Source organism: Syngnathoides biaculeatus, chromosome 10 (genome assembly GCF_019802595.1).
Source record: "Syngnathoides biaculeatus isolate LvHL_M chromosome 10, ASM1980259v1, whole genome shotgun sequence".
Taxonomy (NCBI): Eukaryota; Metazoa; Chordata; class Actinopteri; order Syngnathiformes; family Syngnathidae; genus Syngnathoides; species Syngnathoides biaculeatus.
In genome coordinates, this window is record NC_084649.1 from 30,651,732 (window position 1) to 30,664,766 (window position 13,035).

At 43.7% G+C, this 13,035-nt stretch overlaps 1 protein-coding gene across 4 annotated transcripts in view; it reads right to left on the reverse strand.

Moving 5' to 3' along the window:
* Positions 1–13,035, reverse strand: part of cntn2 (contactin 2) — a 92,977-nt gene that overhangs the window by 20,353 nt on the left and 59,589 nt on the right. For all 4 annotated transcript variants that reach the window (XM_061831363.1, XM_061831362.1, XM_061831360.1 and 1 more), the window contains 2 exons: positions 3,034–3,192; positions 2,696–2,845 (listed from right to left, as the gene is read on the reverse strand). In XM_061831363.1, coding sequence (XP_061687347.1) covers positions 2,696–2,845; positions 3,034–3,192 — 309 coding nt within the window. The remainder of the gene's footprint in view (positions 1–2,695; positions 2,846–3,033; positions 3,193–13,035) is intronic.

The following is a 13,035-nucleotide window of genomic DNA, read 5'->3' on the forward strand; positions in this document are numbered from 1 at the left end:
ACACCTCTCTATCAGCTAGAATTCTGACCCTCAAGGATCTGTTAGTCCGCCTTTAAAAGTCCACCTCCACTCCATGTATTATCCTGAATCAGATGCATCTGTGTGAAGTCATTAGCTGCATAAAGACACCTGTCCAAACCATACAATCACTAAGACTCAAACTTGTAACATGGCCAAGACCAAAAAGCTGTCTAAAGACACCAGAGACAAAATTGTACAACTCCACACAGCTGAAAAGGGCTATGGAGAAATTGACAAGCAGCTGGGTGAAAAAAAGTCCACTGTTGGAGCAATAATTAGAAAATGGAAGAAGCTAAATATGACAGTCAATCTCAATCGGAGTGGAGCCCCATGCAAGATATCACCTTGTGGAGTTTGGATGTCAAGTCTCAAAATTAGCCCAGGACTACACGACAGCACTTGCTCAATGACCTGAAAAGAGCTGGGACCACCATTTTCAAGGTGAGTGTTGGTAATACACTAAGACGTCATGGTTTGAAATCTTGCATGGCACGGAAGGTTCCCCTGATTAAACCAGCACGTCAACGCCCGTCTTAAGTTTGCCAATGACCATTTGGATGATACAGAGGAGTCATGGGAGAAAGCTTTGTGGTCAGATGAGACCAAAATGGAATTTTTTGGTCATAATTCTACTCACCGTGTTTGGAGGAAGACGAATGATGAGTTCCATCCCAAGAACACCATCCCTACTGTGAAGCATGGGGGTGGTAGCATCATACTTTGGGGGTGTTTTTCTGCACATGGGACAGGACGACTGCACTGTATTAAGGAGAGGATGACCACGGTCATGTATTATGAGATTTTGGGGAACAACTTCTTTCCTTTGGTCAGGGCATTGAAGATGGGTCGTGGCTGGGTCTTTCAACATGACAATGACCCGAAGCACAGAGCCAGGAAAACCAAGGATTGGCTCCGTAAGAAGCATATCAAGGTTCTGGCGTGGCCTAGCCAGTCTCCAGACCGAAACCCAATACAAATTCTTTGGAGGGAGCGGAAACTCAAGTGTTTCTCAGTGACAGCCCAGAAATCTGTCTGATCTAGAGAAGATCTCTGTGGAGGAGTGGGCCAAAATCCCCCCTGCTGTGTCTGCAAACCTGCTGAACAACTACAGGAAATGTTTGACCTTTGTAATTGCAAATAAAGGCTACTGTACCAAATATTAACATTGGTTTTCTCAGGTGTTTAAATACTTATTTGCAGCTGTATCACACAAATAAATTGTTAAAAAAACATACATTGTGATTTCTGGATTTGTCTTTTTAGATTATCTCTCTCACAGCGGACATGCACCTACAATGAACATTTCAGACCCCTCCATGATTTCTAAGTGGGAGAACTTGCAATATAGCAGGGTGTTCAAATACTTATTTTCTTTACTGTCTGAGTTTAATTTGTTCATTGACCCTCCTTGGAACAAAAAGAGGAATTCCACATCTTCACATGAATTTCACATGAAATTCCCCCCCCCCCCCATTAAAAAAAACACCCCCAACCACACGTCCCCGAAGAGAAAGTACACCGCTTGTGTGGTTAGGTGTCACACCAGTGCGTCATCCTTTTCCATGTAAGTCTATCTCCTGCGTCCTCTTCTCTCACTCAATCTTTCTCTTGGGTCTCACTTGAGCTCTCTTAGTCTGACAACTCCATCCTCATCATGCTTTTACCAATATACTCACTCTCTCACCTCTGGACATGTCCAAACCATCGAAGTCTTCTTTCTTGAACCTTGTTTCCAAAACATCCAAATTTGCCTGTCCCTCTCATGAGCTCATTTCTAACCCTATCAAACCTGCTCCCTCCGAGAGAGAACCTCAACATCTTCATTTCCTTCAGCGACTGCTCCACAGAAGCCTTCCGATGCACACATCGACACATTTACCACCCCTGATTTATGGATTACGCCCCCCTCCCAACTATTGTTTTTTTAGTAGCTATATATACACCTACTTGTCATTTGAAACCGACGTAGCTCTCATCCTTTGCACCTGTGCAATCCATTTTTCACGACGAACCAGGTCTTTTGGAAAAGTATGAAGAGCGAACCCATCCTCCCAAGTGTTCGAGCAATATCCATCATTACAACGAGCCAGCATTTTGGCGAACACAGGAAAAACGAGCTACCTTCCAGCAGGTAAGACTAGTATAAACAGACGAGACCGCTTGAGTGCGCGACTGCCCTGTACGTCACTTCCTGCTTCTTCTCGAAAACAAATCCCTCAAGAGGATTTTCATGGTAGGAGTCACAAAAAGCCAGACTCGTCCAAATCATATTTTGTAATAAAAAACAGATGGCGTTTTTTTTAAATAACATACTAAACATTGTGCATTTCATGACAGTGGATCTTTAAATTACTTCTTTGTGTAGTCTGCAGCTTTACTTGTGAATTGGATCTCCCACTACCACACATCACAATTTAAAAAAATGTGGGACCACACTTACACTTAAGACACATTTTATCAAAATACACTGCGACAAAATCTAATCCAGCCCACCCTTGTCGACACTGTACAAAGGCGGCACTCGAAGAGCATTGCATAGGTCAAAAAGCCCATCTTTCTTTGTTTTGGAGGCAAATCTCTGTTTACCCACCCTCCCCTGGCCCGATTAAGCAAAGGGGTACAAATGCCATTCGGTTCAAGACTACCTCCAGTGATAGAGACATGTTTTCCTTACGTAATTGTTCTGTGAGGATGGGATGTGACGGCATGCTGGGTTCTCCACTGCCCAGGATGTTGCTGGCGATGACCTGGAATTCATAATCCATCCAGGGAATCAGCCCAATCACACGTGCAGACTCTGCATTCCCCTCAATATTCACTGGCTCTGTGTTGAAAATTAGATGTGTTTATATGTAAATGGTCAACAAAATTTCCATCAAGTATTATTGTTGAGTTGCATATATTATAGCATGTTAATTCATATTCTTGATTTTTAGACTGTAAAAATTGTATGGCTTCACATTACAACCATACATTTTTTATGCTTGAACTATTTATTGAGAGTTTACACACCGGTCCTCATCTGCTTCCACTTCACTGATAGAGAAGATCGGCCCATGATCACATAATTCCCGATTGGACTGTGGTTGTCATAACCATGACTCCACTTTAGCTCCACTGATGTCTCTGCAACATTTCTTACCAGTAAACCACCAGGCGGTCCTGGGGGCCCTGGACACACCACATACGCAAATGTTAATAAATATAAAAAGGAGTTTTCCATCGCAATCTATATATATACAGTTTATTTGAAAATATACTGTATATATAAATATATATACTGTAAATTTATACTGTATTATATTGATTGGGTTGGATTCAAAATTCATTTTCTTTGGGAAATTATTACAAAAATAATAAATGTCAATTTATAGTTTATATATTTATATATTGAAGTAGTTTTTCTCGATGCCTAAATGCTGTCATGGGTGTGTCTGTTCCCGATGTGGCGCACACCTGCTCTGATGAGCAGATGCACTCACTTGTGTCTCATTTTGGTGATTACGGTGATGTATATATTGCCACGCGTGCACTCTGGTCCTTGCCAGATCGTTGTACTACTCCTGTCGTCGTGCCGTTGAGAGACGAGGATGTAGTACCTGGTGGACTGGGAGGGCCACGATGGTTCATGGTCGACCCCTCTCTCATGTGGGACTTCCATGCATTGCAGCCTGAGGCTCCTGGGCCACCCAAGGCCGACTGTTAGGGGGGATGGGCGAAGGGGGGGTGTACTGTCATGGGTGTGTCTGTTCCCAATGTGGCGCGCACCTGCTCATTTTGGTGATTACGGTCCATGTATATATTGCCACGTTTGTGGTCTGGTCCTTGCCAGATCGTTGTACTACTATGTCACATTCCCACAACCCTTTGCCTATGTCCTTGCTACTCTGTGTACTGAACCCTGCCTCTTTAACGACCCTGCCTTCACGCCTGCTGATTTTGGTTCTGCTGCTTCTTTGGACTGCCTGCCTGTGTTTCAACCTTGGACTGAATAAATACGCTTCCCAAACTGTACCTGGTCTCATGAGCCGTGCATTTTGGGTTCAGCCTCATGTTCTGGTCATGACAAATGCAAAAAAATGCTAAATTGTTTAAAACATTTTTTGTGACCCAAAATGCACACTACAGTACAAAATTACTGTAAATAAAAAAAACTTAAAGTTGAAACTCCAGTGTGCCCTTTTCAAGAGCATAGTGCATCAGTCTTCTAACACATTAATTTACATGAAATTGGTGTGCTTACTGTCGGCGTGTGGCTCACGCCGGCAGCAGAACTGCTGAAGGCCAGTAAAACAAGGTTCCATTGTATTTGATTGATTGATTTTAAATTTAATGAATGTCAGATTCATTTCCCGCAGTGGCCCACTGGGTGGCGCACTGAAAATGATGGCATGGAAATGATCCATTTTACCTTGCAAAGGGTGGCGTCCCTTGTCTTTTGTAAAAAGCTCATGAAACACATTGGGCTTTAACTGAGAAAATGAGCAAGGCAGTGCCACTGACAAGTGGTGTGGTGGGATTCTTTTTTCGTGTCTGAACACCTGGAAGAACCAGTAATTTGATATGTTAGTACAACCAAAGTTGTTATTAGTGGTCAAAGGTGTTAGACCAGGACAAATGTGAAAACCCAACCTATTATGAAGGCTAAAATATCTGATTAGCATTATCCCTGTACCATGACTGTTTGTGGTGGGGTGCAGTGCATTAAAAGTGGAGAAACCAGTGAGGATGAATCTGTCAGGACCCATCTAGACGGAGGAGGACCCTAATGCAGGACTCCGGAGACACAGAGGCATTTTGGGAAAAGTGTTTATTCATTCCAAGGTTGGGGATCAGGTAGACAGTCAAGTGCAGCAGCGGTAGTCAGGACGTCGGGCGTGGAGAGCAGGTCCGCGGGCAGGCAGGAGTCGGTACACGGGAAATCGATCAAAGAAGGCAAGATGTCAAAGGAGTCAGGGTCGGTCAGAGGTCAGACCACACGGGTTCACCATCAGAAGGAACGGGGCATGAGTTGTGATGATCTGGCCAAGACCATTCATCCCCTGGGTTCTATATATACACTGGGGTAATCACTGCCAATGAGGTGCAGGTGTGCGCCTCCTAATCAGAGCAGCTGTGCGGGGAGCCACACAGCCAGGGCTGGACCGGCAGGACCATGACAGAATCAAGATAATCACAGGGCAATAATGACCCATAACCACTGTTCCCTCTATTTTTTTTACCTGTCTGAGCAAACACACTAAGGCTGTGAGCGCTCCCTTTGACCACTGTGAGCAACATAAGACGTATGCACTGTGGTCAATCACTGTCATACATTGAAGTTTCATGCGTCATTAAAGGTCTAATCCAGAGGGAATGTATTTGATTTGTCTATCATGCAAATGAGGCTATAATTTCATGAAAACATATTTTTGAAATTATAAACAAAACAGAAATGAAATAAATTTGCATCAAAGTCAGTCTCAATATTTAGTTTGAAATGTTGCTTAGATTCGGCAAGTTCCGGTTCTCTCCGGAATCTAACGTCACGTCCAGGCAAGATTTAGCCAGAGAGTGAAAAAGCTTGCAAGGATGGCGAGGACGTATGTTGCATAGGGCTGTTCTGCGACAAACGCTGACATCTTTTACATGAATGGCTGAAAAATTAATGGATAGGCAAGATATGGACCAGGTTTATGAAGACAAAGTGGGCACATTGGAGTTACAAGTCAAAGTCGACAAAATTATGTTCCAAGCATTTCACGGAGGACTGCTTTGAAAACCCTGTACAGCATTCACTTGGCTTCGCTAGCAAGTAAGTACGTCCGTGTTCAATTAGGTCCATGTTCAATTGTTTAGTATTGACGACTATCTACCTCGTTTTAAATGTAAGTACAATATGATGTTTAGGAGGTGATAAAATTTGGACACTGTATAAAGTTAGTGTAATGTTGACGCTGAGGTCTTCCTCAAATTCGACGACAGCAGTGTGTGCTCTCAAGTGTTTGGTGCATTATAATACGGGCTAAATGCATGTAAATGACATGAAGAATGCACTATAAACAATGGACCTAACATACTCTGATCTGACAAAACATTCCAAATTTAAACTATGAATGAAATGTTTTTTGTTTTATCTTGCAGAAAGCCAAGGTTACTATTGTGTGCCTGTCCAACTATCCACTCGTGCCTTTCACCAGACAATGAGAATTGTAACCCTAAACCTGAAAGATGAACTTATGAAAAATGAAATGTTGAAATGTTACCAGTGGTAAGTTCCCGAATGTTTAGATTATTTGCTTGTTTTTCCTAAAAAAAAATGGTTTATGTATAATTCACTTGCTTACTGCCATGGTCATATCCACAATTGTCAGTTTAAACCCATTATCAGAAGTTGTGTATCTGATGTAGGGTCAAGTGAGTACAAAGAGCTGGCAGACATCAGTGAAAGTGCTTATTTGAGTAAAGATGTGATGAAGGTATCTCCACTGGGACAGACCTCCAGTATCGAGGTATACCACAGTGTTGAGAACCACTTTACTCCCAAGATATATCACTTGGATATGATGGGATGAGAAACCGGAAAATGACAATTACTAAATTTGTCTGTAAGACATCAGTTAACTTTCAATTTTGTGTTTGATAGATTACGCTTAGCAGCACTTCATTTCAATGAGAATGCTCAACGGGCTGAAGCAAAAGATAAATCTGGCAGTTTGATGTTCAACATAACCTTTCCAAAGGCAAAACAAAGGCATCACACTGTGAAGAAGATAATGCCCGCTTAGGTGCGTCTTCCCCATTTGGTGAGGGCCTAACCCACCCACCCCACAAAAAAACAAACAAAAAAAAAAGCAGAACGACACAAAGAAAAACCCAATCAAAGTAGAATATTGTAAGTATAATTACTCTGCAATAATATTCAACTCTCTGCACCAATTCCCACTCTCCACGCTGGATAGCAGTGGTGGATCCCGGACGAGCCCCCATTTGTTAACAGCCTCAGATCTAGGGGAATGTGAGTTGGGACAAGCGATACACAGGCGGTAGGCACTGTGGATCTGTGAACTCTGAACGGTGAGGAACAAACAAATTAGCTCGTGTGTCTGCTCGGCCACTACAGTTTTTTTAATCTCATCCTCCACTTTCTACTTTGGCTTCAGACCAGACCTTTTTACTAAAAAAAAAAAAAGAGAAAATCTGATCGAGTTTCACCACTTTTTCTTCCATTATTCACATACTCCAACATTCATTAAAGCAACAGCACTTCTCTTTCTTTTTTTTTTTTCAACTTTTACCATTATTATCAAGAGTAAATGTAAGGAGCATGTCTAACTCTTTGCTCTACATTGACCAGACTGGTGGTGCGCCATGTTTGTAATTATGAGTGTACCCCTTTAAGAACAGAGGTGGGCGGGGTCAGGTAAAATAGGAAGTAGAGTGTGTGGGCTGGTGTGGCCTAGCAGAAGCTCATTGTGAGAGGCAGTGTGTTGCTGTGTAAATAAAAAAAAGACGTCATGATGTCATGCTGTAGTTCACTGCGCTGGATCTGTTTTCATCTGCGCTGAGAGCGTGCAACAAGTGTGCAAATGCGCAGTTGCGTAGCTTATTGGGAAAAATGCCCGTAACCATCATCCCCACCCAGGTCAACCAGCTCCCCAAAAGATGTGCGCATGTATGTGGTGCATTAAAAATCCAAGGAGGGAAAAGCACGAATCACAGAGCAGAGAGCAGTGATCCTATTTAAAGTGAGAGCTGTGCCGGCAGAGCTGGTTGGGAGCCAGCTTGACCCTCCCCTTCCCTCAGAGACTTGTGTATGATGTATTAAAACTCAATGACCAGCAGAGAAGAAGGTGGGCAACAGGACCGGAAACCAGCACAGATGTGCCAGCCACATGGTCTGGCCAGTCCCTCAGGTGAGCCTGAATGAGATGTGAGTCTGCCAAAGGTGCAGGGGTATGTACCGTGTGAGTACTAAAAATGTGTAGACAGCTAAAACCAAGATGAGGAAGGGGAAACCGGCCCATCATGCACAGAGGCCCACCTTTTGATCCAACTTGGCGCTTAGCCGTGTGGACGGCTCTTTTACGTGCATTCTAGTATTGTCGATACTTTTGTGTCTTTCATTTGTCTTTTGAGACATTACGTCCGTTACTTATACAAGGAAAGACCGATTAAAGATCAGGGAGTCTACCTCTGCAAATCCGTGGGTTTTACCCACTGGGGGGGAGTGGCTGTGGTCAATGGCACACAGAGACATAGGCGTAACATAGGGGGAAGCACGCTGGCATCCAAGTGAAGATCCACAAGGGAAGATACAAATTGAAATTGCCGTCGATCCACCTTGTGAATCTATGCTCTCTACCAAACATGATTGACACATTTCATCTTCTGACATAGATCAGTAAAGACTTCGGACATTCCGCCAACCTGTCCTTTACAGAGACTTGGCTTTGGGAACTTGTCCCTGATGGTGCCTTCATGCTTCCTGGCTACCATCTTCACAGCAGGAGGTGTGATGGAAATATCATGAATACTTTTCTATAACAGCGAAAACTGTTGTGCTGACATTTCGGAGCTCAGCAGACACTGCATCCCGAATTTAGCATTACAATTTTTTAACTGGAGGCCAATTTTTTTGTGTGGCGCAGCTGGAATGTGGTGGCTTCACAGTTCTGAGGACCTGGGTTCAATCCGTACAATAAATACAATTGAAAGGACTTTAACGATTAGCTGAATGGATTGTCGGCACAGTGGGGCAGCTGTAAAATGTTGGCCTCAACAGTTCAGTTCTGAGGACCCAGGTTCAATGCCAGCCCTGCCTGTGTGGAGTTTGCATGTTCTCCCCATGACTGTGTAGAGGGTTCAGAAACTGTCTCTACTCAAAACTTTTTAATAAACAGACAAACCCCATTTTTTTTAAGATGCTCACTACTTTCTGACCGTGACTGACACTTTTTTTGTGATTTTAGTTATTTAGCTAAGTAGTCAGTAGATGGCACTCCTGCGCCGCTCCCTGTGGTTGAGGTGTGAGGAAGATAAGAGCCTCTGCACATGTGCAGTTAATAAAAACTGTAGTGGCAGAGCAAGACACACGGCCTAATTTGTCTGTTCATCACCATTCACAGGTGTCCAGAACTAATAGCTCTAAACATTTCTACAAAACGTTAAAACGATTGTTGATTGAACTGTTCGTTATATTCTTGACATTTTGTGCGGTCGCGATGTGATTTAGATGAGTATTTTTGTTGTTTCAGTGAGTTGAGTATTGGCAAACGCCACAAGTTTTCAATTGTGTTAGAGTAGAGAACACACATGTACGTTCGAGCACGTTGGGATGCATTTGCGAATGAGAGCAGTGTCGATGTTACTTTCATACATTGTGTTGGAGCTAATGACAAATGATACAAATTTATTCTGTTTCAATTGAGGAAATGTATTATTGTTTTTTCTTTTTAAGAAAGACACTTACTTTGTATTAAGTATTAACTTTGAACACACCCACCCACACATACAAGCACACACACACCCACACACACACACACAGTCATCTACATAAGGGTTATTATTTGCCACGTTATTGTATTTTTGTTTTCCTAAAGAATATTTGTGAATGATTGTAAGTTAAATGATTTCTGTATTTTAAGCCATCTGAATTAAATGTATATTGGACTGTTATGTTTTGGTGTTATGTTGTATACATGAATATTTTTGATGATGTGCAGTTAAAAAACTGTAGTGGCCGAGCAGACACACGGGCTAATTTGTTTGTTCCTCACCATTCAGAGTTCACAGATCCACAGTGCCTACCGCCTGTGTATCGCTTGTGCCAACTCATATTTCCCTAGATCTGAGGCCGGTAACAAATGCAGAAGTGCGGGAACGAAGCATGGGTGGCGACGATCTGGCAAAGACAGACCGTCCGCTGGGTCGTATATATACTAGGGTTAATTACTGCAGATGAGATGCAGGTGTGCGCCTCCCAATCGGTGCAGGTGTGCGGGGACCCACACAGCCAGGGCTGGACCGGCAGGACCATGACACAGAGACGTTATATGAAATCAGATGCCTTTGCCAAAGATGATACTAACATTGGGTGCATTCCAAACCTGCAGCTCAAAATTCAGCTTAGTGATGAGACACCAGTCCAAGCGCAAGAACGCCATCACAAAACCTCTGTACCAAGAAGTAAAAGACTACGTGCATAACCTGCTTTCCCATGATTGGACAAGAAAGTCCACTTCATCGAACTCATCCCCTGTGGTCTGTGTCCACAAAATAGATAAGAGTCTCTGTCTGTGTGTTGACTTTAGGGAGTTAAACCGCAGAACAGTTCCAGACCGTCATCCGCTCCCTCGCATTCAAGACCTGTTGGAAAACTTGGGGGGTACTCCTGGTTCTCGATACTTGACCAAGGCAGTGCTTACCACCAGGGCTTTGTCGATGAGGAGACCAGGCACTTGACCGTCTTAAGTACCCCGTGAGGACTATATGACTGGCTCCGCTGCCCCGTTGGTCTTACTTATGCCCCAGAGGCCTTTAAGCGATGTAAGGATGGCGTCCTTGATGGCCTGAGGGACAAATGGTGCTCTCCTCATCTGGATGATGTGCTCTGTTTTTCCAGATCTTTCCATGACGACGTGGAAGTCGAGGCGGGCGCTTCGTCGCCTGCAGGAACATGGCATTAAGCTTCATGCAAAGAAATGTGAGCTGTTCAGGCGGCAAGAGAGATATGTAGGGCGGGTAGTGACAAGTGAAGGGGTTCAGATAGACCCGAAAGATCTGGAAGTAGTGTTCCAGCTTAAAGAGAGAGAGACAAAGAATTGGGTGAAGTCAGAGGTTGGTTAAGCTTCCTTGGCTATTACAGATCCTTCATACAGGATTTCTTCAGAATCGCAAGACCCCTGTTTCGGCTCATAGAGGGTCCCAGTCAGCCTAACCAGATGCCAGGCAAAGGTAATAACAACCCAACCAAACGGAAGGTCACTAAGTTTGCCCAGTGGATTCCCAAACACAGTACTGTTGTCTCTCGCCTTGTAGACATGTTGATCACTCAATCCATTTTAGCCTAGCCAGATTTTAATTTGCTCTTTATGGTGAACACTGACGCATCCAATGAAGGTCTGGTCTATTAGCAGCAGGGAGGTAAACTCTGCGTCATTGTTTATGGTTCACACCTACAGAAAAGAATTACCATCTACATTCTGGCAAACTTGAGTTTGTGGCATTGAAGTGGGCAAATTGTGATAAATTTTGAGATTATCTCTACTATCCACCTACATTCACTGTGTATACAGACAACAACCCCCTTATTTATGTTTTAAGCACAGCCAAACTGAACGCAGTCAGACATCGCTGGGTGGGTGAGTTGGCAGGTATCCACTCCACAATAAAATATAGGCCAGGCAAGGCGAATGAATGTTGATGCCGACACACTTGCCACAATGCCCTGGACAGCTGCCGAACCATGCTTTGGAGTGCACTGAAATTTTCCCTCCAGAGTCAATTTTCCACTATGTGGGAGGGGAGCAAGGCGATGGGAAGAGGGATGTGCCATGGATGGCTGCACTCCACCTTCCCTCTGGTGATGATGACAATCCCCATATAATAGCCCCAATCACACAGCAGAAGACAACAGCGCTGCCCAGAAAAAGGTTGAAGCAATTGATGAGGTAATAATACTGAACAGAAGGTGTGGCACCTTAATGACAAGGACAGAAGACAAATGAGTCAAGAGACAAGGAGTCTTGTACATGAATGGAACAACCTCAAATTTGACAAAGGAATTCTGTACAGACAGACAAGGAAATGGAAACAGCTCGTTCTTCCCAGTAACCTGAAGGTAACCATGCTAAAACACCTGCATGACGACATGGGACATGTCGGAGCTGAGAAAGTCATCCATCTGGCAAGGCCAAAATTGTATTGCCCATTCATGCAGTGTGAAAGAGAATATTATGTCATCTGTCAGTTTTCCTGTGTTAATCAGAAGAAACCCACCATCCCTGAAAAAGCACCTAGGAGTTCAATCATAACCATTGCCAATTTGAGCTTATTTCTATTGACAGCCTTCACCTCGGGCCAAGTAAGGGAGGGTTTGAGTAATACTTGGTTCTGGTAAATCACTACTCATTTTGCACAGGCCTACCCGACTAAGAATAAATCAGGCAAAACTGTGGCTGAGATCATCTTCAGCGACCTCATTCCACGTTTCTCGTACCCCCATATCCTACACCATGACCAGGGCAGAGAATTTGAGAACAATCTATTCCAAAAACTACAGCAGCTGTCTGGGATTGCCCGTTCTCGAACTACCCCGTATCACTCACTGGGAAACCCCATAGAATGACTGAATAGAACACTGTTGCAAATCCTGTGCACTCTCCAAGAGGAAAGAAAAGCGGAGTGGAAAGACTATTTGCCACATCTAGTTCATGCATACAATGGTACAAGGCGTGAAGCCACCAGCTATTTGCCGTTCTTTCGCCTCTATGGAAGAGCCCTGCGTTTGCCCATCCATTTAGTCTTTGACCTGAGAACAGAGAAAGAAGAATCAAGTCGGTGGGAATATGCTCAGAAATGGGCTTCTCGGATACAAGAGGCTGACATGATTCCAATAGAGAACAACCAAAAAAACTCATCAAAAGAAAAAAAAAGTACTACAATCGTGGTGGCACAGGAATTGCACTCCAGCCAAGAGATCGCATGCTTGTCAAGAACCTGTCATAAAGAGGCAGCTTGGGCAAGTTCCGCGCTAACTGGGAGGTGAGAGTACACAGTCAAAAAACGGATCAGCGATGGCCCTGTGCACAAAGTTCAAGATGAAAATGGAGACAAAACTATCAGTGTGCTGCACCATAACCTCCTGTTATTTGTAAATGACTTGCCAATTGAACAAGAACAGCAGAACTGTCATGGACAAAAGAAAAAAAAATCAGAGACAGACAAACAAACAGCAGAGAAGCAGCTGAGCAGGATTCTGCAGATACTTCTGAAGAGGAAGGATACTTCTACAACTTTCGACGATTACCTGTG